Here is a 25,262-nt window from a genome sequence, read left to right on the forward strand (position 1 = left end):
AGGTTTAAGAGGGAAAATTATCCCCTTTTCTAGAATTCTGGGAGCCAGCTGGAAATGCATTTATTTATTTATTTGTGCTGCTGGAACACCAAACAGAACCCTGAAGCACAGAGGAAGGAGAGGAGGGGGGGGCGGGAAGAGAGAAAAGCAGCCTTAGATGGGCAGAAGCTGTGAATGTTTGACAATAGCAGGTTCATTACGACTATTTCAGATCAGATGCTTTTTTTTTTTTTTTTTTTTTAAAGCAAGGACAGAACAGGGACGCACAATACCATTTTATTTTTTTTTGCCAGCTCGGAACACCTTTGGCTTGGTGGAGAATTGTGTGCTCTTTGAAAGCTTTGTTTAAACTACAGAAAAAGAGGGAAAGTGTGTGTGTGTGTGTGTGTCGGGGGGGAAGAGTCTGCCTTATTCTATGTTACTAAAATAGAACAGTGCTTTTCAAAATATATTCCAAAGAACTCTGGGGTTCCACAGCAGCTTGCCAGGGGTTCCTTGATGGAGAGAAAAGCAGCTCCTGCAAAAGGCACAGTCTCCGCAACCACAGACCTTCCCCTACAATGAAGGGGAGCGTGGAGGTCACAACTGCAAAGCCTTAGCCAGGTCCTTATGGGAACCAAGAGCAGAGGCGTACCTAGGCTCCCTTGTGCCCTTGGCAAGGAGCTGTATGGGCGTCCCCTGCCTGTCCCTTGAACCCTTGGCAAGGAGAGTGTGCAAACAGGTGGGTGGGCTCCTAGCCACTCCCAAGCAGAGTGGAGCGTTGCGTTTTTTGTGCCCCCCCCCTTGAACCTGATCTCACCAACCCATTGTTACCCCCCTGACGAAAAAGTACACTATGAAATAGAGAAGGGGGAACTCAAACGTCGTCCTCAAGGCCTCTGTCCACATACGGGACTATTCCTCAGGCCACGCCCCTTTGCCCTTCACAGCCACACCCACCCGCTCAAGGCCACACCCCTGACCAGCCTTGCTCTGTGTCTTCCTTTGAGTGCCCACCTCGGCCAAGTGGCCCCTGAAAGGTTGCCTCTGAGGAAAGCGGTCCCTGGGCTGAAAACAAGATTTCCTCCAAACATTTCTTAGGATCCTTTGCCAAATGTAGTACTTATTGTTGGTCCAGATGTGTGGTAGGTCCTTGATGAAGGCAGGAAGTATGGGACAAACCAACAAACATTGACAAAGACCAATAGCCTTCAAATGGTGTGATGCGGGTTAGCTCATGTGCCGCTCTCCAGAGGTCATTGTACTCCAACGCCCATCAACCCCAGCCAGCAGGGCTGACAGTCAGGGATGATGGGAGTTGTAGTCCAACATGACCATCCATGGTATACTGGGTTGTGTCAGTGATGGAGCCTTTGTTTTATCCGGGGCTGTGTGGGAAGCGACTGAGGGACTTTTGCCTTTAGAGAAGGTGAAAGAGATTAAGGGGGGAGAAAAAATGCGGCAAAGGAGGACATCAGACCTAGAAAGGGGTTCCGTGTTGGAGATCCATGTTAAAGAGAGGTCCCAGCTCTGGAAAAAAAGTCGGAGATTATGAGGACGTTGCAATGTCAGAGAATGAGTGGGGGGAAATGAAAAGTGTTGCAGCTCCTTGGAAATTAAGTGCATCACTGCACACGCCGTCACAGACAACAACCTACTTTGCAGGTTGCTTCCTCAGTCTGCTGCAAACAGCGAACCTGTTGTGGGAAATGAAGATAGGAACTGTAGGGGTGTGCTTTTATTTATTTATTTTAAAAAAGGTAACTGAACCAAATTCTGTTGGTAAAGAGCTGAGGAGGAAGCTGTGGCCTTCCAGCTGTTGCTGAACTCCACCTCCCATCAGCATAACCAATGATCATCTGCTCAACATCTGGTTGCCTACAGGGTCCCCAAGATGGCAGCCACAGAGTCCTCCAGAGGCAGCCCAGATAAGAGAGCCTTGGCTTGAATGTTGAAGGCCCCAGTTACAATAGGCTGATGTTCTCCAGCACCACCGGTGAGACCATCTTGTGCATGGAGTCAGTATCCCCCAGCTGCTTACATGCATTGGCCCACAGCCAGTATGGCCAATGGTCAGGGGGTGTTGGGAGTTGTAGTACAGCATCAGGGGATGCCCACAGGTTCCCCATCATAAATCACAGTGCAAGGACTGTGGTGGCTGTTAACTTTCCACCCCATGTATTAGTGCCACAGGGAAATTCTTTTTCTAGGGAGAAGTGTTCAGCTGCCCTAACGCGACCGCTTGAAATCCTGTTTCTGTCCTTAAACTCCCCCGCCCTGCATCTTAGTCTCCCATGTTCCGGCTGCTGCCTCTGGCTGCTGGCTCAAGACACATCATCATTAGACACTGCCCCCCCCGTCCCTGGTTCCCTCCCCACCCTTGTGCAGAGGTTGATTCAACGCCAGCGAAGAGCAGGCGCCATGGGGGGAAAAGAGCGCCACAACCACTCAGGAATCATTAGCGTTACTGCAAAGGGAACTTGTAGCCAGGGGGCAGAGGCTAAGCCAGGCGTGCAAGTGTGAACTCACTTATCCCCTCGACACCTCCGCAACCCACGCATCCCCGACACCCCCAAACCCTGCCCTGGGGGCGCCGCTCTGCACTCCCATCGCTGCCACTGAAGGCATCTGACAGCAGATGAGCCAAGAGAACCCGGCCAACTCCGGAGGGTTGCCAGGCCCAAAGGAAGACACATTCAACTCCTTGCATCGGTGGTAGAGTCCCGTTTTTGCTTTGTACTGACGAGGCCCTGGGTTCAGTCCTCAGCATCTCCAGCTAGGACTGGGAGAGGCCGCTGTCCGAAACCCTGGAGAGGCGCTGCCAGGGTTGGTATGGACCATACTGAGTTTATAGGCAGACCATTGGTGCAATTCTGCATAAGGCAGCTTCTGGTCCTCTCCAAATGAAACGGCTCCTGTGCCTTTAAGAGCTGTCAGGGAGAAGTTCAGCAGGTGCACCTTCCCCCATCACTGCACTGCGACTGGAGGAGAGCTCCTCCTGGCCGAACAGCAGAGCCATTTAACAGGATTTCATTTCTACATTGGAGGAGGTGCAACCACAGCTGCCCACTGGCCCAGGTGGCTCCTCCCAGTGACCCACTGCCAGGATGACCCTGGGGTGCCCTGCTTGGAGGCAGGCTTCCCATGTTGCAGCAGGCCAAGGGGAGAGGGGTGTGTGTGTGTGTGTGTGTGTGTGTATATATATGATGCCCTTAAGGGAGGCACAGCAGAACACAGGCAGATGCCTGACCCACAATCCACCAGGCCTGTCCGCTGCACCGCACAAACCCCACTGAGATGGAACCACGCTATCTCTTAACATGCAGATCCTGTTTCTTTCCATGGGTGGGGGGGGGGGTTGCACAGGCAAACTTTCCCAGCGCATGGCGCTACATGCCAATGGGGACAGGGTGTGGAGAGAAGAGTGCTCTTTGGATTCCGCCCCCCCCGCCTCAGGCTCCAACGTGCCATAGGCTGCCTAAACACCATACATTTAAAGCACATTTCCACCACCCACTGGCAACTGTAGTTTACTCATCCAGAGCTACAATTCACAGGACTTTTAAAACTACAATTCCCAAAATTCTTTTTTTTTTGGGGGGGGGGGAATTGCTTTAAATGTATATGATGCATATGGAGTCTCCAGCTAGGCCTGCTCCTGTGCATGGAGGGGGTGAAGCCTATTGAGGGGCTGACCCCAAATCTAGGCAAAGAAATCTCATAACCAGAGACTGATGCTGATTGGCAGGTTAACTAGCCAACCATCTTCCAACATTCCCTACATGACTCAATCACAGAACTCCTTCCCTAGACACCAATGGCAGTTGCGGGAGGTGAGAGGCGAGAGGCACAACTCTGAGCATCTGCAGAGCGCCCCCCCCCCCAAGTTTCCACTTGTGCATCCACAACAAGCAGAGTTTGGTATTTCTGGAATTTATCCTAAATTCCGCTTACCTGGGCGCAAGCGTCCAATGAACTCAATAGGACTTACTTCTGTACAGAGAAGGGTTACCATTGAACTTGCCAGGCCTCCTGAAATACCCCCCCCCCAAATCCTGAACCCCTGGTAGAAATTACAAGACAGGAAGGGGAGGGGGAGAAATTAAATCATATTAAAAGTAAAGGTGCTGCGGGATGGGGGGTGGGATGGGGAGAAGCACACCAGTGCCAGGCGAGGCTTACCCAGATTCAGAAGGGGAGGGGGGAGTTCAGAGGTTCCGCGCTCCTCTTCCTCCTCCCCCCCCGCCCCCTTCAAGACTGATCGCGTATGCTTGCTAAATAACAAAGCCGCACCTGAATGACAACGAGGTGTGGGTGCTGGGGTTGCAGCACTGTGGGGGAGGGAAGGGGGAGTGGGTGGGAGGGGGGCGCTGGTCGGCGTGCGAACCGAGCTCGCTTGAGATTTAGCCGTTCAAGGTTAACCACGAGAGGGAGTCTGCGGGTGGAAGGGAACTCAAAGATCAACCCTAACCCCAAGCACGCCCCCGCGGAGAAGAGCACTTCAGGGAATCAGGCAGGGCGATGGTAGCCCTCCCATTCCCACAGGAAAAAAATAAAATAATTATTCACACACACACACCCCACGCGCAAAAAAAAAATCAAACAAAAAAAATCCCTCCCTGAGATGAAACTGCAACGCGTGGTTTTAACGAGGGTATGTGGGGGGTAATACCCCTCCCCATAGAAGGGGGGAAGGACCCACTCACTTCGTTGCTGGCTGCACCAGAGGTTATTTGCTTAAGTTTACCCCCGCAGATAACAGGGAGCGGCAATGGCAGTGGTACAAAGGCGACTTCTCCTCAAGGTCATACATACATGCGTACTCAAGAATCATTGGCACAGTCCGGATGAGCCCCCCACCCCCACCCCAGGAAAGAAAAAACACCCGCCCCAGCAGTTCCGAGTCCCAACCCATTCCTCAAGGAAGGTCCCAGCCGGCCGCCTCCGTTCCTCTGCTCAAACCATTAAGCCCCATGATCTCCCCCAGAGTCAGGAATAGAACCCAGGTGTCCTGAGGCACTGCTCCTTGTCCCCCCCTCCCCCTTGTAGCCAGAAACAGAGCAACCTCCCGCACTCTCAGCCCGGTCCCAATCCTAATAATATATAGCCTGGTATCTTTCGTGAAAGAGTTGGACCCGTTCAAATTTTTTTTTTAAGTCTTAAGTTTAGCGTCAGTGGGTGGGGTGGCTTTTTTTTTGGGGGGGGGGTCCCCTTAAGGCTGGCAAACTGGGAGATTCCTCCCCCCCCCTCACACACACCCCTCCCGTCTCCATCAGAAGGAAGTTTGACAAATATAAAGCAGTTGCAGTTCATACCTGGGTCTGCAAAGTAACTCAGGGATACCGTCCAGGTCAGCAGGAGCGCCGTCCTCATGGTGGGTGGCATCGAGGGTGGGTGCTGGTGGGAATGGGCGCTTCAGCGGGGATGGGTCTCACTGCAGGAGCCTCCCTTTCACACGACCGCCCTTCTCCCGTGTCCGCCTTCGAATTCCTCAGCGAGGCTGACCCGGGTCTCGAGGATTCCAACAGTTGCGGGTTCTTATCCTGCTTTTAAGAGAGGGGGCGTCTACCGTGACCTTGGTGTCTGGGACTGGGATGGTTTAAAGCAAAAGTGGAGGATGTTGGGGGAGGAGGAGGGATTTTTGAAGTTGCAAGGAAAATCCCGAAGCTCATCTCCTTAAAATAAAAAAGGAAAGGAAAGCGGGGAAGGACCGGACCACTTTCTCCCTTCTTCCTTCCTGCCTTCCTCGCGCTCTCCTGCCCCTCCTGCAGGACTCGCCAGCTCCCCAGCTACTTCCACACTGTAGCCGTCCACCTCCAGGGAGCTCCTGCTCATTCAGCAAGGGTAGAGCATGGCCACGCCCACCGCGGCTCCGGATTGGCTGCCTGGGAAGCTGCACTCATTAAGAAAAAAATATATATATCACACGCTCGCATTCAGAAACCGCTCGCTGGCTAGCGGTGGCTGGCTTGCTGGTTCGCTCGCTCGCGGGCGGGCGGGCATGGGTGAACCAGCTCACGCATCGCCCCCCCCCCGCCTCCCCACCCACCCCCGTGGGTGAAAAGGTCCGAGCTTAGTGGGTGCGGTGGGGAGTGTGAGGGGGAGGAGGCAGCTGCTGCCTGCGGAAGGGTGTGCAGCACGCTAGCAAACGCACCTCGTCCAACGCATCGTGTATCACAATGGGGCACATCATATACTGAGTGTTAAATTAAAGGCTGTGTGTGTGTGTGTGTGTGTTGCTAATTGTCCTTTTTTAATATTTAAAAGGATCTTGAGAATGCCAGCATCCGATAGTCCCAGGAAGGATGCAGTGGTGCATTCTCATATTCCAAACTCCTTCCATATAGAACCTCGTTAAATTGCATTTTTCTCTGGGGTGGTGGTGGGGAAAGTATTTGTTTGCCGGGTTTCTCTGGAAAAAGGTATTTTTTTTTTATTTCGTTGAAATCCAATCTCCCCTCTGATATTTTGCCTGTTCTGGGCTCCTATGTTGAAAAGTGTGGAAGTTGCATTATTTATTTGTGGTGGGGGTGCTGGTGGGATGATCTGCTGACCCGCTTTGCAGGGAAAGAGAAAGGCGAGAAATGGGGGGGGGGGGGGATGAACAGCAAGGCCCTGGGGTGGGAAAGCACGCTGCACAACAATCTGATGCAACAACTACATGCATCAAGGCAGCTTTCTGACCGGGCCTTGCTTGCCCCCAAGAGGCTCTGCCTGCCCCCTTTTGCACACAACCTAGCTGCCTCCTTAAACTGCCCCAGGCAGGCCTAAGCAAAACCATAGTTTAAATCGTAGGCTGGAGGGGCTTGTCTAATTCAAATTTCTGCTTGTCTAATTCATAGGCAGGGATTAATAGGAGCCAAATTTTAGCTCTATTTTTTGTTTTAACCTGCAGACCCTTGGAACATGAGTGCATTGAGCACGTGCAGAGTGCATTCCTCCCAGCACAAGTTCCTGATCCCCTAGTATTGGGCTATGTACACATTACTATCTAAAAATGCAATTGTTCTTTTCTTCAATTTGCATTGGCTGGGTTTTTTTTTTGGGGGGGGGGGAGAATGCATATAAATGCAGTATTGCCTAAGAGATGGCAGGAGAGATATGGGTTGTGGCTAACTCTGCTTGCCAAACTGGCAGTGGTAGTGCACTGTATGCAGAGCAAAGGAGGGAATGTGTACACAATTCCTCAGGGCAAAAGGTCACATGACACCCAGTCTACTCTCCCTCCCACCCTGCTTTTGGAAATGAATAATGTTAGGTTGGCATTCATTCAGTACTTTTAGGCTGCACTCCTAAATGCATTTACCTGGGAGTAAATCCCATTGATAGGGACGCAGGTGGCGCTGTGGTCTAAACCACTGAGCCTAGGGCTCACCGACCAGAAGGTCGGCGGTTCGAATCCCCATGACGGGGTGAGCTCCCCGTTGCTCGGTCACAGCTCCTGCCAACCTAGCAGCTCGAAAGCACACCAGTGCAAGTAGATAAATAGGTACCGCTCTTGCGGGAAGGTAAACGGCATTCTGGTTCACCAGAAGCGGCTTAGTCATGCTGGCCACATGACCTGGAAGCTGTACGCCAGCTCCCTCGGCCTATAGCGTGAGATGAGCGCACAACCCCAGAGTCGTCCGCAACTGGACATAACGGTCAGGGGTACCTTTACCTTAAATCCCATTGAAGTAGACAAGTATATGATTGCACTACCAGGCTGCAATCCTGAACGCAGTGGATAGGAATGTGCTTTGAGACGGCTCAGAGAACTTTGTATGCCTGATCTCAACCATCCTTACAACAACGCTGCAGAATGGGTCGGTATTATCCCCATACTGAAGATGGGAGAGGGGTGAAGCTGAAGCAAGAGGGGCTTGGGCTTTTTCATTGATTCCAGATGTTCGGAGTTGCGGTTACTCTTTGGTGAGGAAAATGCACACTGCCATGACTTCATGCAACCTGGACTGGGCCTGGACCTATGATAATCCTGCAAAATACTTTCTGTAATGAAAGAGATTACACAAAGGCTGCAGCGGGAAATCCAAGGTTCAATCTCTGCACCTCCAGATAAAGTTGGGAAGGAGCTCTGCCTGAAACCCTGCCAGTCAGTGTGAACAGTTCTGAGCTTGGATGCACCAGTGGTTGGCTTTCTTGGTTTTTGGTTGATGGGCAGCATGTGATTATGGGTGGGTGGGGGATGACCTGGGAGAGAGGAACGGGGGAGTCAGAGGCATTTTTGCATCATGTTTACCATGATTACTATCTCTTCGTTTCCTGTGCCCGTAGTTTGACTACAAACCTTACACTGATTAGAAAATATATTCAGTCTCAAAAATAGCTTTCTTCTGCTTTTGATCCTGCAATGCTACCATTAATATATGTGCACATGCGGGGCAGTTTCAAAGGTAGCTCCCCGTGCGCTTGGAATTCTGCACAATATGAGAAAAGACAGGCTGATTTATGCTAATGGTTTGAGGTAGAAAAAAGGTGTCAACTGGCATGGCTTTGTGACTGTTCTGTCACCTGCTGTGAGTGAAAAGCATGTAGAGTTAGGATGGGCTGCATTTCTGCATTTGCAAGACAGGTTATGCCACACTGCCAAAATGAGCAACTCTGTTCTTTTTGATGCAGTGATCGCATGGGATGATGTGAATTGGCACTGCAGCGTCCCTGCATTCCTTGCGAGCACAGCCATGTTTCTTGGTGTGAGCAGCAGGGGTTGTTGACCTGCGAGATGTGGGAGGTTTGATCAGCACATCTGATAGGTCTGCTCTCTGTTCTGACCTATAAGTGAGATTGAATCATTTGGACCTGCTAAACGCATCTTCCACATCCTGTAAGGGGCTGGCTCTGTGGTTCAGTGGGAAAGTGGGAAAAAAAGGTTCACAGGTAAGGCCTGTGACTGACCAGGAAGAGGTGAGAGGCAGGTAGGCTGCATAATACAGTCCTACTACGTGGGGCTACCTTTGAAGGTGACCCGGAAACTACACCTAATCCAGGATGTGGCAGCTAGACTGGTGAATGGGAGCAGCCGCCAAGACCATATAACGCTGGTCCTGAAAGACCTTCATTGGCTCCCAGGACATTTCCAAGCACAATTCAAAGTGTTGGTGCTGACCTTTAAAGCCCTAAACGGCCTTGGCCCAGTATACCTGAAGGAGCGTCTCCACCCCCATCGTTCTGCCCGGACACTGAGGTCCAGTGGCTTCTGACGGTTCCCTCACTGAGAGAAGCAAAGCTACAGGGAACCAGGCAGAGGGCTTTTCCAGTAGTGGCGCCCGCCCTGTGGAATGCCCTCCCATCAGATGTTAAAGAGATAAACAACTACCTGAACTTTAGAAAACATCTGAAGGCAGCCCTGTTTAGGGAAGTTTTTAATGTGTGACGTTTTAATGTATTTTTAATCTTTGTTGGAAGCCGCCCGGCTGGGGAAACCCAACTGGATGAGCAGGGTACAAATAATAAATGATTATTATTATTTTTAAAAATCACTACATTTCTATCCCAACTTTCCTTCAAGGATCTCACCTGAGTCTCCCCTTCCTCGTTTTGGTTTTACTGGCGACAGACTGAGAGAAAATGCCTGGCCCCAAGTCACCCAGTGAACTTCATGGCCTCCCTGTTTCCTACGAGGGCAGCACTGGCACTGAGGAAGAGGAAGATGGCAGCGCCACTTCCTAGTCTAGATATATGTAAGTAAGTAGGCAGGTGAGATCTGGCTGAGGGGAGGCAGAGGTTGGTTGGGCAGTGCCCAGTTTGCTTTAATAGTTCCAGCCTCCGCTGCCCTATCATCTGCAGCGGCTGGATAGCTCAGTTGGAAGAGCACGAGACTCTTAATCTCAGGGTTGTGAGTTTGAGTCCCACGTCGGGCAAAAAAGATTCGTGCTTTGCAGAGGGTTGGATTAGATGATCGATCCTCGTGATCCTTTCAAACTCTACAACTCTTTGGTGATTCTAACCCCTCTGTCTGCATCACCATAGGGCTTTGAGTCCTTCAGTCCAGGCCTAGGCCTCCTTTTCCTCTATGCCTGTTTCTAATACTCCCAGTTGAGCAGGACAAAATTATTGAGGCTGCCCCTCCGCTGACCTTTTTTTTTTTTTGCTGGTTCCCGGGTGGGATGCCCTTCTGCAGCAGAGAACTAAGATGCCGTTAGACTGCGGACACCCCCTCCCTTCTTTAGCACACGCCTTTCCCGCTAGCATCTGTTCCCAATTATCTCTTGGAAGTGTGTGCAACAGGCAGCTGGGGGCTGGGGTAGGGCGAAGGACTCGCAGAGCTTGCTTTTCTCTCCCCCCCCACCCCATGTCACAATAATGGCATTCACTGCTGCACTGGTCAAGGCTTTTCGTTTCATCTGTCCTATCCTGAAGCAGGTCTCATTTTATTTACTCGTTGGGGGGAAAAATACGACGGTGAACAACATGGAATTATGGGAGCCTTTCAGATCCAGAGATGTAACTCCATGCAATTGGTTCCAACCCCACACCTTAGAACCCAGGAGTTCTGGTTCTGCTATCCACTCCTCGATCCAAACCGCTGAGCCCACTAGCCTCTCAAAAGGCTGCCTGGGGCCCTGCTCCTCTTTGCCCAAAGCCCGAGAGCTTAAAAGTGCTGGGAACAACCCACATATCCCTCTCCGCTTTCAGGTTCCTCTTTCCAAGCCACTAGTGGGAATAATTCCATGTCACAGGTTAGTCCCCTGAGTGAGGCTCAGCGAATGGGAAGCAGATTGCTGATCAAAGAGCGGGAGGGGGAGATTTAAAGCGATTTCTGCTGCTTTATACATATATATATTTCTGAAGTGGAGATTTAAGCGGGCCAGGAAGATTGGCTGAAGGCTCAGCCCTGGAAAATATGCTCCAGCGTCTTTCCCTCTAAATCTCCACATGTGTCGGTCTGCCACGCTGAGGCCAAGCCCTGCTGACACACAGACCATCACCAGCAGAAACCGGCCGAGGTGTGGCGGCAGAAATTCTCCTGCGATGCTGTGTTTGCAATTGGTGTGTGTGTGTGTGCATGCGTGCACCAGTAGTACATGTGTGTGTTTTTGTACACGTGTAAGCAGGATTCTGGGCGAGAATTGCAGCTGGCCTGGGGGAGGGGAGCTTCAAGACACGAAGCAAAGCACCCGCTGAAAATCCCCTCCAAGAGGATTTGAAAAGAATATTCTGAAGATTTGGGGATTAAAGAGGGGGGTGGAAATTGGCATCTGTATGGGAGGGGGAATGATTGTGCTCTCGGCAGAGGCAGGGCTTGGGAGAAGCATCAGACTCCATGAATGGAAGCTTTGGATTCTTGCCCGTGTTTACATCAGCAAAAGCAGACTGTGGCACATACAACTCCAGGGGTTTGTTCAGAGTAACTGCACTACTTCTAGCTCGGTCAGTAGAGGAGGAGGCTCTTCATCTCAGGGACATGGGTTTGAGCCCCCCATTGGCCAAAAAATTCCTGCATTGCAGGGGGTTGGACTAGATGGCCCTCGTGGTCCCTTCCAACTCCATGATTCTATTTCAATTTTTCTCCAAGGGCCTCAATGTGTTATTCATGGTTCTCCTCCTCTGCATGTTTATCTTCACAACAACCCTACGAGGTAAGGTCACCCAGTGAGCTTTATAACTGAGTTGGGATTTGAACCCTGGTTGCACTCTAACCACTACCCCACACTGCTGCGTGGTTCAAACTCAGCCAATCAGAGCGCATGTGCCTTCCCGCCCTCATGTTGTTTTGCTGTAGCAAGCCTTGGGGCTGTACGCTTTTGTGGTAGTACAATGCATTTTAATCTCCCTTCAAGGATACAAGTGAAAAGGCGGTGGCATGCTATATATCAGAATATTCGGGATAATGATGCATACACAGGAAGCAAGTGGAGAGGTCCCTATAGTGACCTCAGGCTTCTAGCTCAAGTGCCCAACTTTATGGTGGTGATATAAATCCAATTTTTAATGCATTTGCTGATTTCACCCCAATAACCCTCTTCCAGAGATGGGAATATTAGAAACCAGAAGTCCTTGCTCTTGACACTACTTTCACAAGCTCCTCAATATTTCACAGGTGAAAAATAAAGACGCTTGTGTATTTGTAACGCATATTCTAACATCAAGCATCAAGTCAGAAAGTCCTTTACTCTACAAAAGCCTGTCCTCCTCTGCCTTCATGGTTACGGTGTTTTCGAGACACATTAGCTCTGCTCGTCTGTTGCAACAGGGTTTGCAGAGAGTCATGAGGCACCTTAAAGGAATGGATTCAGACCAGGATTAAGGACGGTTCAGACCTGGTTACTTGGTTAATTCGCGCTATGTGCTGCTGAACTAATTTGCGCTATGTGCTGCTGTTTTTGAGTAGGGGTCAGCAAACTTTTTCAGCAGGTGGCCGGTCCACTGTCCCTCAGACCTTGTGGGGGGCTGGACTATATTTTGAAAAATAAAAAAAAAAATGAACAAATTCCTATGCCCCACAAATAACCCAGAGATGCATTTTAAATAAAAGGACATATTCTACTCATGTAAAAACACACTGATTCCTGGACCGTCCATGGGCCGGATTTAGAAGGCGATTGCACCGCATCTGGCCCCTGGGCCTTAGGTTGCCTACCCATGTTTTTGAGTATACAGGTATAGGATGGCAATATTCAAGGGTCCCTAATGGGGTGTCTGGAGGAGCATTTGCACCCACCAAGTCTCTCCCTGGTCCCCACTGCCCTCTGAAATTAGGTTTGAAAGAATAGTTTTACTGTAGCCTGTAGAATCAGCTGTAGTCTGTGCTTGGTTGTGAGGTTGTGTGTGTGTGTGTGTGTGTGTGTGTGTGTGTGTGTGTGTGGTGCTCACAACAGTTCCTCCAATTGCAAACTTGCCCATAGATCCCAAAAGGTTGGCAATCCCTGCACTATAAATTGGTTGCTTCGTTCCTACAGAAACAAATGGGACTTAAGTCAACTTGTCCCATTGTCTTCAACTAACAATGCAGGATCCAACCCTGAGCATTATTATAGCATAAGCTTTCATGGTCGACATCAGATGCCTGAAATATTATCCATACTTGAAGATATGCAGAGAGAAATGGGTGTAGGGAGAGAGAGAGAAAATTAGCTTTAGTACAATTAGCACTTTATTTCTTGAATTTAATTTCCCACTGACCTCACAGCTAATATTTTATTTGTTTCTTTCTTTCTTTGCCAGGAATGGAGGACTTGTGCCATATGCCTCCTCCATCGTTCGATTACATCTCACAAAATCCCTTATCGCTGGCCATGCAGATTGGGGGTGATGGGCGCTGGAGTCCGAAAACATTTGGAGCTCACAGGTTTCCCATCATCGTTAATTTGACCCAAGTGGAGTCCGAACCAGCAAAAACATGTACAGTGGTACCTCGGGTTACATACGCTTCAGGTTACATCTGCTTCAGGTTACAGACTCCACTAACCCAGAAATATTACCTCAGGTTAAGAACTTTGCTTCAGGATGAGAACAGAAATTGTGCTCCGGCGGTGCGGTGGCAGCGGGAGGCCCCATTAGCTAAAGTGGTGCTTCAGGTTAAGAACAGTTTCAGGTTAAGAACAGACCTCCAGAACGAATTAAGTTCTTAACCTGAGGTACCATTGTACCAGAATAAAACTGCTTTTCTTTAAGACACTACAAGACTCTTTCTTGATCATAGCGGTTTCCTTTTCAGCAACAGCAATAAAACCCCTTAGGAACCCTTAGGCAAAACATCTGGATTTCACAATGGAGCCAATAGCACTTCTAGCAGCGACATAAACACATGGGGGTTGGACTAGATGACCCTCAGGGTCTGAAAAAGATTCCCCACCCCATGCTAGCATGCCCTATGCAAGGGTGTGGGCCTCAGCAGGTGCTCTGTGGTGCTTCCCTCTGCTCCAGGACCAGAGGCCTTGTGTTTGTATCCCTCTTCCTCCCCAGTCAGATATTTAACATCTAGAAGCCCGGAGAATAGAACTGAACCCCATAGAATTGTCAATATCGATGCCTACTTCCCTTTAAAATATATATATATAGAAAAAGGCACCTGCCAACATTTTCTCCAAAGGCAAAATAGGGGCAATGATCTATTGGGGGCATGAATAGAAGGGAGAGATCTGTCTCTGGTAAAGACGAGTGCTTGAAAGTGGCATGGCACCCAGGCGTTGTGGTTCTCAAGCCCCTTACTCTCCACCCCAGCAGCACCGTCTGTCTACTGGAGCCTGTCGTCCCCCCCCGCCATCACCACTCTGTTGGCCCCCCAATTCCAGCACTCCACTGAGTGGCGGCTGTTTGACGGCAGCTGGACTGCGGAGCGAGTGGCCGAGGATGCGGTGGGAGCGCAGCCACATGTTGCCATAGCCGGCCGGCAGTGTGTGGCTGCGCTCCCAGCCGCCTCCGCCTCCTCCTCTGCCGCCACTGCCATGGCTTCAGACGGGGGACGGGGGGGGGGAGTGTTCGAAGAGATGCCTTCAAACAAAGTTGGCGAGGAGGGGAGGAGCTTTGGCCTTTTCACACATCCCTCTCAAGTTTTGTCTTTTCTCTCTCTCTTCCCCCCTCAGGAAGAAAACACCCACACCCACACAACAACAACAACAGCCCCGCCACACACCACCGCCCCTTCTGCTGCTCCCTCAATAGGGACACAGCAGGCCGCGTAACCAAGGGAGACGAGGCCTGTGCTCGGCTCTCGCCTCTCGCTGGGCCTGGGAATTCCGACAGCTTTTTCTGATGCCTCTGCCAATTGATGGAGTCCCCCTTTCCATTTTGGCAGGGCGAGAAGGAGCCGAGCGGGGCGGGTGGGCGAACTGGAGGCAGGTGGGAGCGGAGGAAGCCGGTGAGAAACAGAGCTCAAGTGCCACCGGTGGGGACCGGGGGCCCTTCCTGGGCCTGTGAGTTACCCAAGGCTGCTTGAGTCTTGCCACTTGTTCATGCGCGGGGCTCTCCTTATCGACTGGCCTACCAAGCGCTTGTTGGCAGTTGGCACTCACAGGCCCTTTCACAGATAATCGCAGCAGGGAGTCCCAAGGGATGAATGAGCTGGGAAGGTTGAATGTCCCGTCCCCCACCTTTTTTTAAAAAAACAACAATTCAATGCTCTCTCCCCATCCCTGAGAAGAGGGGTGTGTGATGTTCAGAGAAGCTGTTGTCGCTCAGAGAACATGCATTCCCACCCATTCTCTCTCTTTCTCTCTGCTGCTCAGTGGAGTTTCCCAAGAAGGATGCAAAACAGCCTACATTCAGAGTGCCATCACATAGCAGCTGTTTGCCTTCTCAGGTGGGACAGTTGGGATGCTGGAAGGGTTGGGGGGAAGGAGCGTCAGAGCATCCCCTCCGTCACAGCCAGCTCAGGTTTACAAGAGAGATGCAGCACTTTCTCAGAGTTGCATTCTGTTCTTTGACCCAGAAGCAGTACCACCAAATCCTGGATGAATGAGAGCCTGTTCTGGCTGCTCTACGTGGGGAGGTAATGATCCTCTCCCTATGCTCATGAGGTTTTTTGTCTTGTAAGGTAAAGGTAAAAGGTAAAGGGCCCCTGGATGGTTAAGTCCAGTCAAAGGCGACTATGGGGATGGGGCACTCATCTCGCTTTCAGGCTGAGGGAGCTGGTGTTTGTCCACAGGCAGCTTTCTGGGTCATGTGGCCAGCATGACTCTTCTGGCACAACGGGACACCGTGACAGAAACCAGAGTGCACAGAAACACCATTTATCTTCCCGCCACAGTGGTACCTATTTATCTACTTGCGTGCTTTTGAACTGCTAGGTTGGCAGGAGGTGGGACAGAGCAACGGCAGTGCACCCCGTTGTGGGGATTCGAAGTGCTGACCTTCTGATTGGCAAGCCCAAGAAGCTCAGTGGTTTAGATCACAGCGCCACCCACGTCCCTGTTTTTGTCTTGTGTGCACATTTAAAGTACATCTCCTGCCTCCCCCAGAATCCTGGGAACTGTAGTTAACCCCTCACAGAGGTTCCAAGCACCCTTAGCATACTACAGTTCCCGGGATTCTTTTCTCTTTAATTGTATGGTGTGCATGATTTTTCTTATTATGCTTCACATTCTGCCATGTCTCCAAGCCAAGGCACTCATGGCAACGCACATTGTCTGCCTTTTATATCCCCTGTGTAACAATCCTGCATGTGATTGGTTAGGCTGAGATTCAGTGACTGACCCAAGGACACCCTTCATGGCCGAGTGGGGATTTGAAGCCAAGTCTTACCCTTATCCTAGTCTGAGGCTTTAACTATTACCACACACAGGCTCTCATGTTGCAGGGCTGAGTCCTGATTTAGGTAATAAGGTAAAGGTAAAGGGACCCCTGACCATTAGGTCCAGTCGTGGCTGACTCTGGGGTTGCAGCGCTCATTTCGCTTTACTGGCCGAGGGAGCCGGCGTACAGCTTCCGTGTCATGTGGCCAGCATGACTAAGCCGCTTCTTGCGAACCAGAGCAGCGCACGGAAACGCCGTTTACCTTCCCACCAGAGCGGTACCTATTTATCTACTTGCACTTTGACGTGCTTTCGAACTGCTAGGTTGGCAGGAGCAGGGACCGAGCAACAGGAGCTCACCCCGTCACGGGGATTCGAACTGCCGACCTTCTGATCGGCAAGTCCTAGGCTCTTAACCCACAGCACCACCCGCATCTCTGATTTAGGTAATATCTGAGTCTAAACCAGGTTGAGTCTTTTGCTAATGGTTTATTAATTTAATTTTGTTTCCTTTATGGGCCACCCTTCATCGAAAACCACAGAGCATTTTACAATATGCTAAAAAGAGAATGGCGTACTTACAACCAATAAAATAACAACACATCAAAGTTTTAAGACCAAAGCAGCTATCCAAGCCTTGATAACTGTCCCATAGGAGCAAGCTTCTTCCTTCTGCTTCAGGGCTGGAGACCCTGCCCTACAATCATTGCCCTTAGCCACTCTCACCTCCCCTTCCAATAGATTTGACGTTTGATGCTTGCTAACCCCATGATGATCAAAACATGTGCTAAAACATGTGCAGAAGCATTTACAATGTGGGGAACCACCAGTCCCCACCCTTCTGCTCTCCTGCCTGACGTGATTTGCTTCAGTGATCTGTAGCCAGCTGCAAAATGCATTTTCTCACCTTTTTTTCTCCGTGTGGCTGCAACACGGAACATACTTAATAAGCCCCACTGAAGAAAATACAACACACTTTGGGCAAACTTACAAGCGGATTGCACACTGCGAATTCCTTAAAAGCCTGTCTCCTCCAGCTCTGCTCCCAGTAATTTCCTCTGTTCCTGTAGACTTGTTGAAAAGTAAGTAGGTGTCAAACATCAAGTGTCAGCGATGCAATAAAGCCAGCCTAGGAATTTGGGTAAGAGGGTCAGTAAATGCTGTGTATATATTTAGCAGGGAATGTGCACAAACAGATAGCCTGAACGGGGGAGTCACACGTTGCCAAATCAACATGCATAGCTTTTGCGTGATGTTGGAGGTCTTGCGCACAAGATAGTGACAATGTCAGATTGGTGAAGTGTGCTAGATGACCGATATGAATGGTGCAGAAATCAAATTGACATTAATTCCGTACCTTGGGGTAGAACTGTGTGCTAAAATCAGCAGGCTCCGGTTTCTACCACATATACACTGAATAAACTGAATGTGAGTGGGATGTACCTAGTGGTAACTGGTGTCTATCATCATCATCATCATCATCATCATCATCATCATCATCATTATTATTATAGAGAGCTGGACCATAATGAAGGCCGATCGCCGAAGAATTGATGCTTTTGAACTGTGGTGCTGGAGGAGACTCTTGAGAGTCCCATGGACTGCAAGAAGATCAAACCTCTCCATTCTGAAGGAAATCAGCCCTGGCTGCTCACTGGAAGGACAGATCCTGAAGCCGAGGCTCCAATACTTTGACCACCTCATGAGAAGAGAAGACTCTCTGGAAAAGACCCTGATGCTGGGAAAGATGGAGGGCACAAGGAGAAGGGGACGGCAAAGGACGAGATGGTTGGACAGTGTTCTTGAAGCTACGAGCATGAGTTTGACCAAACTGTGGGAGGCAGTGGAGGACAGGAGTGCCTGGCGTGCTCTGGTCCATGGGGCCACGAAGAGTTGGACATGACTAAACAACTAAACAACAACAACAGCAATACCTGGAGGTCTCTGGGCAGTTCACGGAACAAAATCAAAATATAAAACCACAAAATATATAATCAGAATGAAAACAACAACCCAATAATGCCCCCCTTGGGACTAGTAGGGCAGAAGGCAGGGTGGGGCAGCAGTAGGGGGAGCCAATAGTAAGTGGAACGAGCCAATGACAGGCAGAGCCAAGTAATTCTAGGTTTGCCCTCATCCTCCTTGATGCTGAGTTCTAGAAGGGCAGCACTGAGAGCAAAGAGACGGAAGCACGCAGGCAATGCCACACCTCGGACTGGTTGCAAGTAAGAAGGCAGCCAGGTGGGGGCTGGCTGGGAGCAGACTGAGTTTGATGGGGCAGTGCCCTAGTGACCCAGCCTCTACTGGCTTGTAACCCCCCCCCACTCCACCCAAGGTGGCTCTAAGATCAAAATTAAGCTCGTGGGGAGGATGGTGAGGGGAGAAGACATTGTGGTGGTGGGGTGGGGGGGAGGGAAATCACACGTAGGGGAAGGGTGAAGCCGCTCCCAGCTGCTGCTTCTCCCCTGAAAATGCTCCCCGCTTGCCGCTTGTATTTCCATCACCCACTGAAGGGAACTGGATTCTGCTCAGTGGCTCTCATACAGTTAGGGTAGTCCGGTACAGTATCCTACTTTACAGAGAGCAGCCCTTTAATTTGGAGAGCAGTCAGAGGACTGCCTGACTGGTTTAGAGATAAGGAACCAGAGAAAGAGCAGGAGCTTTGAAGTTGCCCACCCCCAGTTTGCAGCACTTGGTCAGCAGATTAAGCCTGCATGCAAGTCACCTGCTGTCTTACCCACTACGGTTAGAGGTATTGCATTTCTATTTAAATTATAGTCATTGTTTCTCGATTGGCAGCTATACATATCAATTACTGTTTTATATGCAAATTGCTGTCTTCCGTTTTTTGGTGATGCAAACCACCTTTTTAAGCAAATTGCTGCCTTCTTTTTTTTTTTTTTGCTACACACCCCCCCCACTTTTTTTGGGGGTGTGTGTGTGGATGCTGCTGCTAATGATAATGCAACCTCTCTTTCCTTTTCTGGTAACTGGCCACCATAAATCCAGAGGAAGTGAGTTGAACTTCACATCTCAGGTGTGGGAATGGAATGACCTGGACCACCAGGCTGCCCAAATGGCCCTAAAGAACCCTGTAAGATGTAAAAGTGTGTTAACTAAATTGCTCCTGCCCACATACACGTGCCTGTGTTTATGTGCCAGCACCACGAGGGGCCTAATGGGATTGCTGGGTGAGCTCATGGAAGGAAGCAGGTAGAGCCAAGGCAATAATTATCTCCAGTGGGAGGTATCCTCAGTGCCATGAATGGGGTTGGGGTTCTGTCCTGGACAGCAGCTGTAGAAGGGAGACAGGAGTACGAACACAAGAAAAATAAACATCATGCTAACGAATGGCTAATTAAAGCTCAGTTTTTCCAGACAATAATAACCTGAGAGTCTCAAGGGAGAGGAGATTTTTTCCATTGCAAGAGTTGATATCTGTGCTTCATGCAGGTTTGGTTCTGGAGGAGGCTGAGGGCTCACGGAGATAGACAAAGTACCCCAGGAAGTGGTTTTGCTTGGACATCTGTACGGCCCTCTCAAGTTGGCAGGATAATAATTATGTAAAAACCGCAAGAGGCTCAGGACTTTTTTTATTTAATTAACCTGGATATGTTTCTGTGGGGGGACTTGAAATGATAAGCACTGCTGTTGAATGAGGGGAAGGAGAGGCTGGGCGATTAAACAAGGGTGGGGGGAAAGTACCAATTCATGGTTAGTTGTTTTACACATTGGGTTGCATGTATTTGTGTGTGTGTGTGTGTGTGCGCACAACAGAAACAATGCAGGTGATTTACATTTAAAAAGCAAACACATAAATGGTATCCATATACACAGTATCAGTATAAACAAAGTGAGATAGCATTGCAAGCATTGAAATTATAATAAAATTTAAACATTCAGAAGAGTGGTAAGGAGGATTTCCCCATGCACCAGACATCGATATGCAGCCAAATGGTCACCTGTAGCTACCCAGCTGCTTTGCCATTCTTGTATCCTTGGTGCACAGCATCATTTCTGAAGTCCACACCTTGTGAATTTATATCTTTCAAAGGGGTTAGATGTGACGTGTTTACACCAGTTTGAAATGCAATGAGCAGTAGGCCGTTCTTTCCCTTTTTCTTCTTAAAGTGAAACATGTGGACTTAAAATCTTGGTGCAGCCTGTTGAAAAAAAAGCCAACTAGTTTGCCCAGGGCAAGTCCAAGACAGTTTTCTGCTTGACACAGAGCAGCAAACGGCGCCCCCCAAAGTGTCATGTTGGGGCTGTGCTGTTACTTGCCCAAATAAAGATCTAATTCTTGCTTACGAGTAAGAGCCTCTGCCTGCATGTTTTGGGTGGGAGCAGGATGCAAAGTCAAGGTGCCCAGTACCCAAGGCCAGCCAAGTCCTTTGGCACCTGAGGCTCAAAATCTCATTAGCGCCTCTCGCCCTCCCTGTCAGGAAAAATGCCCTAATAATAACCAACAAACAATTTGTTACCTTTTCATAACATCTAAAATCAGCCGCCTGAGGCCGTCACCTCACTCTGCCTAATGGTGAGGCTGGTTAGGGTGGCCACATGTCCTACTTTCCAGAGGGCAGTCCTCTGTTTGAAGGAGCCCTTTATCTTGACGGGCTGATGGGACCAAGTAGGGCCGGCCCATTTGTGAGGCAAGGTGAGGCGATTGCCTCAGGCGGCAGGATCCACAGGGGCAGCAGATCCCGAAGTAGCTCTTTATTCCCCCCTTGTTTCTGATGCACATCTTCACTAACCCCTTCTTCCCCAGTGGGGAGCGGGGTGCCATTTTATGGTTCACCACAGGTGCCAAATGTCTTGGGCCGGCCCTGGGTCCATGTCAATTTTGAAGATAACAAATCATAAGAAAGGAGAACATGAGGATTCTTGAAGTTGCCTATCCACATGTAGCACCTGGACAACAGGCTGAGCAGGTGTACAACTCACCTGACTGTAGCCTTTTCCATGCTAGTGAGATGCTTGGGGTTTCTCTCTAAAGTCTATCTTGATGTCTAGATTTTTAGTTCTCCCTATAACTTAGCATATGCAAATGTTATGAAAATTGGCGTCTTCTTTTTTGGTGACATGGAAATCAGGATGGGTGAATCTAACAATGCCAGTTCCTCATGTTTTTAATTTTCAGTTCCTTTCTCTACACTTCCACATTAGTTTGCATTTTCTTTTTTCTTTTTTTAAAAAGAAAAAGTCCTGACCAGTATTTTGGTGTGAATATCTCCTAATACACAAATTTTGTATGCAGTTTTGCCTAAGCTGCAAAGCAGGTTGCTTCTCACTCATATAATGAATTTTTGCATGTTTTTATTGTTAATATAGGCATTCCTTTACCCCAGTATATGTGTTTTTTTGGCACATTAGTCGGCTAGAGAACTGCATTGCAAAATTCAGAGATGAGCGAATTTTGAAGGCGGGCTGCTTCTCGGTTCATGCATCGTTCCATACTGTGCAAATTAGGTGAGTTTACCTTAAAATGCAAACTGAATTGAATTCTTTCCTTGTCCTTGTGTGCAAATGGCCGCCCTAAGACTACCTCCAACGTGTTTTGATTCCTACTGGGCAGGAAAGCTGTAAGGAGGCGGAGAGGGTAGGAACGGACACGAGTTGCATAGCTCAGCTTGTTTACAGCGTCCCCTTTTCTCTGCTGTCTCCTTTGCCCTGTTCCAGTGTGCACTCTGCTCCCCTCCTTGTTACCTTTGCCTGTGGCCTGCTCCCTGTCGAGTGCTTCCATAGAGCCGTGACAGGCCGAATGATGGACGGTGTACGTGGCCGGTCACCCATCTGCTTCCCATACGGGAACAGCCTGGCAAGAGTTGTCCTCTCTGTTGGCGATGGCATGTTGCAGGCCACTCCAGATGGGGTTTCTCCTCCTCCTGGTCTAAGCAGCCATCTTTGCCGGGGATCCATGGGGCAGGGAGGGGGGTTTGAGATAAAGGAGGGGACGGTGCTTGTCGGCTTGGCTTTATCATTTCTATTCATGAGAATTGTGCAATATGCCATTCCTGAGCTGTGGGGGGAAATTATTGTACCAATGTGGGAGCCAGAGGCTGATGGATGGTTTTGAATTTGGAAACAGAGGCAGGGGAGTGAAGGTCCTGAAATCGTCTCGGTCCCAGCAGCCTCTTCCCTGAGTGCTTCCAGACTGTAGTTAATTTCAGTCACATAACTGGCAAATTCAGGTTGGGAACTTTAAGGAAAATGCTGGGGTGGGGGTGGGGAATGTGGGCTAACACTTGCTTTGAAGTGAGAGGGAGGCAAATCTGTCAGTTTTGGTTCCCCTCCATTTCTCATTTCCTTCACATTCCCATGTCAGTTTAAAAAGAAGTCCTAACCAGCCTTTTCGTACAAATTTCTCCCAAAACGCTCAATTTTGTATGCAGTTTTGCCTAACAGACACATATTGGCAATGCAATGGGACTGAAAATAACACACTTTTTGTATGTTGTTTAAACTAATTTGTGTGTTTCGATGCGCAGTTTACCCCAGCTTAGGCATTTTTGTACACTTGGCTGAACTGCAAAATTCGAAGGGGTGCAAATTTCAAAGGGTTATTTCAGCTCACATCTTGTTTCGGAAAGGGTGGATCTGGCCGATTTGCCTTTAATTGCAACCTGAACCTGCGTTTTACACAACGTCGTCTTAACTCTCCGCAAACAAATCTGAACGAATGTTTAACAAATACCTGTTGCCGTCTAACCTCCCTGCAAACTTTTCGCAAGCAAATCAGGATGTGTGCTGAACAAGGAGGCGGTTTGGAAGTGGTCTGAGACAGGCGACTGGTGTAACTTGCTCAGGAACTTACGTTGCAGAAATACTGCTGTGCAGTTTGATGAATGGTTCCCAAGCTGTGTGAGCAATGCTCTGTTCTGAGTGTTCAGCATGGCCCAGATAGCTTCTCCCTCTTCCTTTCTTCTTAATTTACAACCAGACATTTTCGGCTCAAACAAGCCCTAACAGCGGCTTACGGGCAGCTTTACTGCAGTTGTCATTGCTGCACATAAATGTGCTAGGCGCTGTAGCATGTGTCTCCCCCCCCCCCACACCGGAAAAAAATGTCCGGTCCTTGCTTACTATGTGCCATCTACAAGACAGGCATGTGCAAATCAGGATTGGGGGAAGGAAGGAGTCATATGTTGTGAAAAAGTTTAAGACAACTTTAATGCACAGCCTGCCAATTGTAAAACAAAAGGAAAGTTCTCTCTCTCTCTCTCTCTCTCTCTCTCTCTCTCTCTCTCTTTCTGTGTGTGTGTGTGTGTGTGTGTGTGTGTGTGTGTAAAAGAAATGTCTAAGATAGGAACGGAGGGGTTGGTTCATTGCAACCCTCTAGAAGCCTCACAGTTGTTCTTCCTGGGCTAGTGGGCTCCCACTGTGAGGAACTTAACTCACTCCTCGGTCTAGTGGCGTTTCCAGGGATCCAGGCCAATGTGCTTATTCCTGCTGCTTGGTAAATTCCCCGGGCTCTGTCTGATCAAGGGGAAGAAGGGGGAGGAGAGTGGGTGGGGAAGAGAGAGGCTGCCTCTCTGGACTACTAAAGGCACTTTCAGACATCAGGCATTCGGAGTGTCGGAGGCAGTTCATCTATACAGCACAATTAAGTGGGCTGTCTCTGCATCACATCAGGCTGCAGTTGAGGAAGGGTCTGTGTTTGAAAAGTCCCCCCCATACAAGCAAGCAAGCAAACAAACAAACAAACATCCTTGAGCATAGAAAAGTAGCAAGTCAGGAAGAAGGTTCGATGCCTTTGAATCCTGTACTTGGGATTCTATTTTCTCTCTCTGATTAAAAACGAAGAGGGCTTTTCATCTGGTTCGGGAATGTGGTGCTGGGGAGGGGGGCATAACTTTCTTTCCCTGTACCTTTTTCTTGCTGAAACGCCCACGCCCCCCACCCCGCCCCAAGTTGCTGTTTGCCCTTGAAGTGGCAAGCCTGGCCCCCTGACATGCTAGCTTTTTATGTGCAGGGAGTATTTAAACATGCCATCTCAGCCTATAGGGGTTAAAGATGGGGACATTCGGCTTTGTTTGCATTTTGGCGAGGAAGTCACTAATTTGCACTAATTTGGAACCAGTATGCAAATTGAAGCACAGCTTTCCTTCAGAATTCACACTTCTCCAAATGTTGCAAAGCAGTTCTCCGCCCGAACAATGCATACAAAACTACCCACAGAGGTTTTGTTACAATCAAGGAGGAAATAAATGTTTAAAAATAAAAGACATGCCATAACGCACAAGTTAGGGCATAGCAATTCATATGTTCGTGAAAATAACTTACAAAAAGGCATTATATTGTGTACAAAAATGTGGGCTTTTTAAGGAGAAATTTTCACTAAAATGTTGATGGACTTAGATAAGATTTTTTTTTTAAAAAAGTAAGTAAACAACAAATCACTGTGCCAATGTGGAGAACTGCATTTAAGAGTGGAAAAAAAGTTGAAACTGAAAGAACTGAAATTGACAGATTTACCCGTGCTTAATAGGGGTACAGTCCACTAAAAACTTAACCAATTAATCTTGCTGAATATGTTAACTAGTCCTCCGGTTCCCTCCCCATGCTGATCACTGTAATCTAAATAGAAAGCATGCAGTGGAGTAGCAGGATAAGTGTAAGAGCTCAGCCCCAAAGGTGCAAGCATAGAGGAACCTTCTCTTTGCTGTCTCCTATGGTTGTAGCTTTCCTTCGCTGAGATAATCTTCCCACACCCCACTTCCAATTCTGCACTACTGCACTTTATCAGCTGCGGGGGAAGCTGCCGCTGGGACCATCTCACAGAAGATGAGTGATGAGGAGGACGGTCAAAAGTCTAGAAGATACATGCCAAAGAGGGCAGACCGAAAGAAGTGGGCATGTTCAGCCCACAGACAAGAAAATTAAAGGGAGGGTGTGTTGCCAGTTTTGAAATATTTAGAGGGATGCCGGAAAGAAAAGGAAACACGCAGCTCTATTCTGTTGCTGAGGGAAGTTCAAGAAGCCGTAAGTTTAAGCTAGCGGTTCTCAAACTACACTTTCAGAATAAAAATTTGCTCACGGCACTCTCAACTTTTTACTCATAATAAATCCATTGGAAAACCAAAAAGACAGAACGCAGAACGCAACTACTTT

The 25,262-nt window shown here is 49.1% G+C and overlaps 1 protein-coding gene across 3 annotated transcripts in view; it reads right to left on the reverse strand.

The window, feature by feature from the left end:
- Positions 1 to 5,791, reverse strand: part of KIRREL2 (kirre like nephrin family adhesion molecule 2) — a 60,387-nt gene extending 54,596 nt beyond the window's left edge. For all 3 annotated transcript variants that reach the window (XM_028742665.2, XM_028742666.2, XM_028742664.2), the window contains exon 1: positions 5,295 to 5,791. In XM_028742665.2, coding sequence (XP_028598498.1) covers positions 5,295 to 5,364 — 70 coding nt within the window. In that variant the 5' untranslated portion in view covers positions 5,365 to 5,791. The remainder of the gene's footprint in view (positions 1 to 5,294) is intronic.
- Between the last annotated feature and the right edge of the window lie 19,471 nt (positions 5,792 to 25,262).

The sequence above is a fragment of the Podarcis muralis genome, chromosome 7 (assembly GCF_964188315.1).
Source record: "Podarcis muralis chromosome 7, rPodMur119.hap1.1, whole genome shotgun sequence".
NCBI classification, from domain to species: Eukaryota; Metazoa; Chordata; class Lepidosauria; order Squamata; family Lacertidae; genus Podarcis; species Podarcis muralis.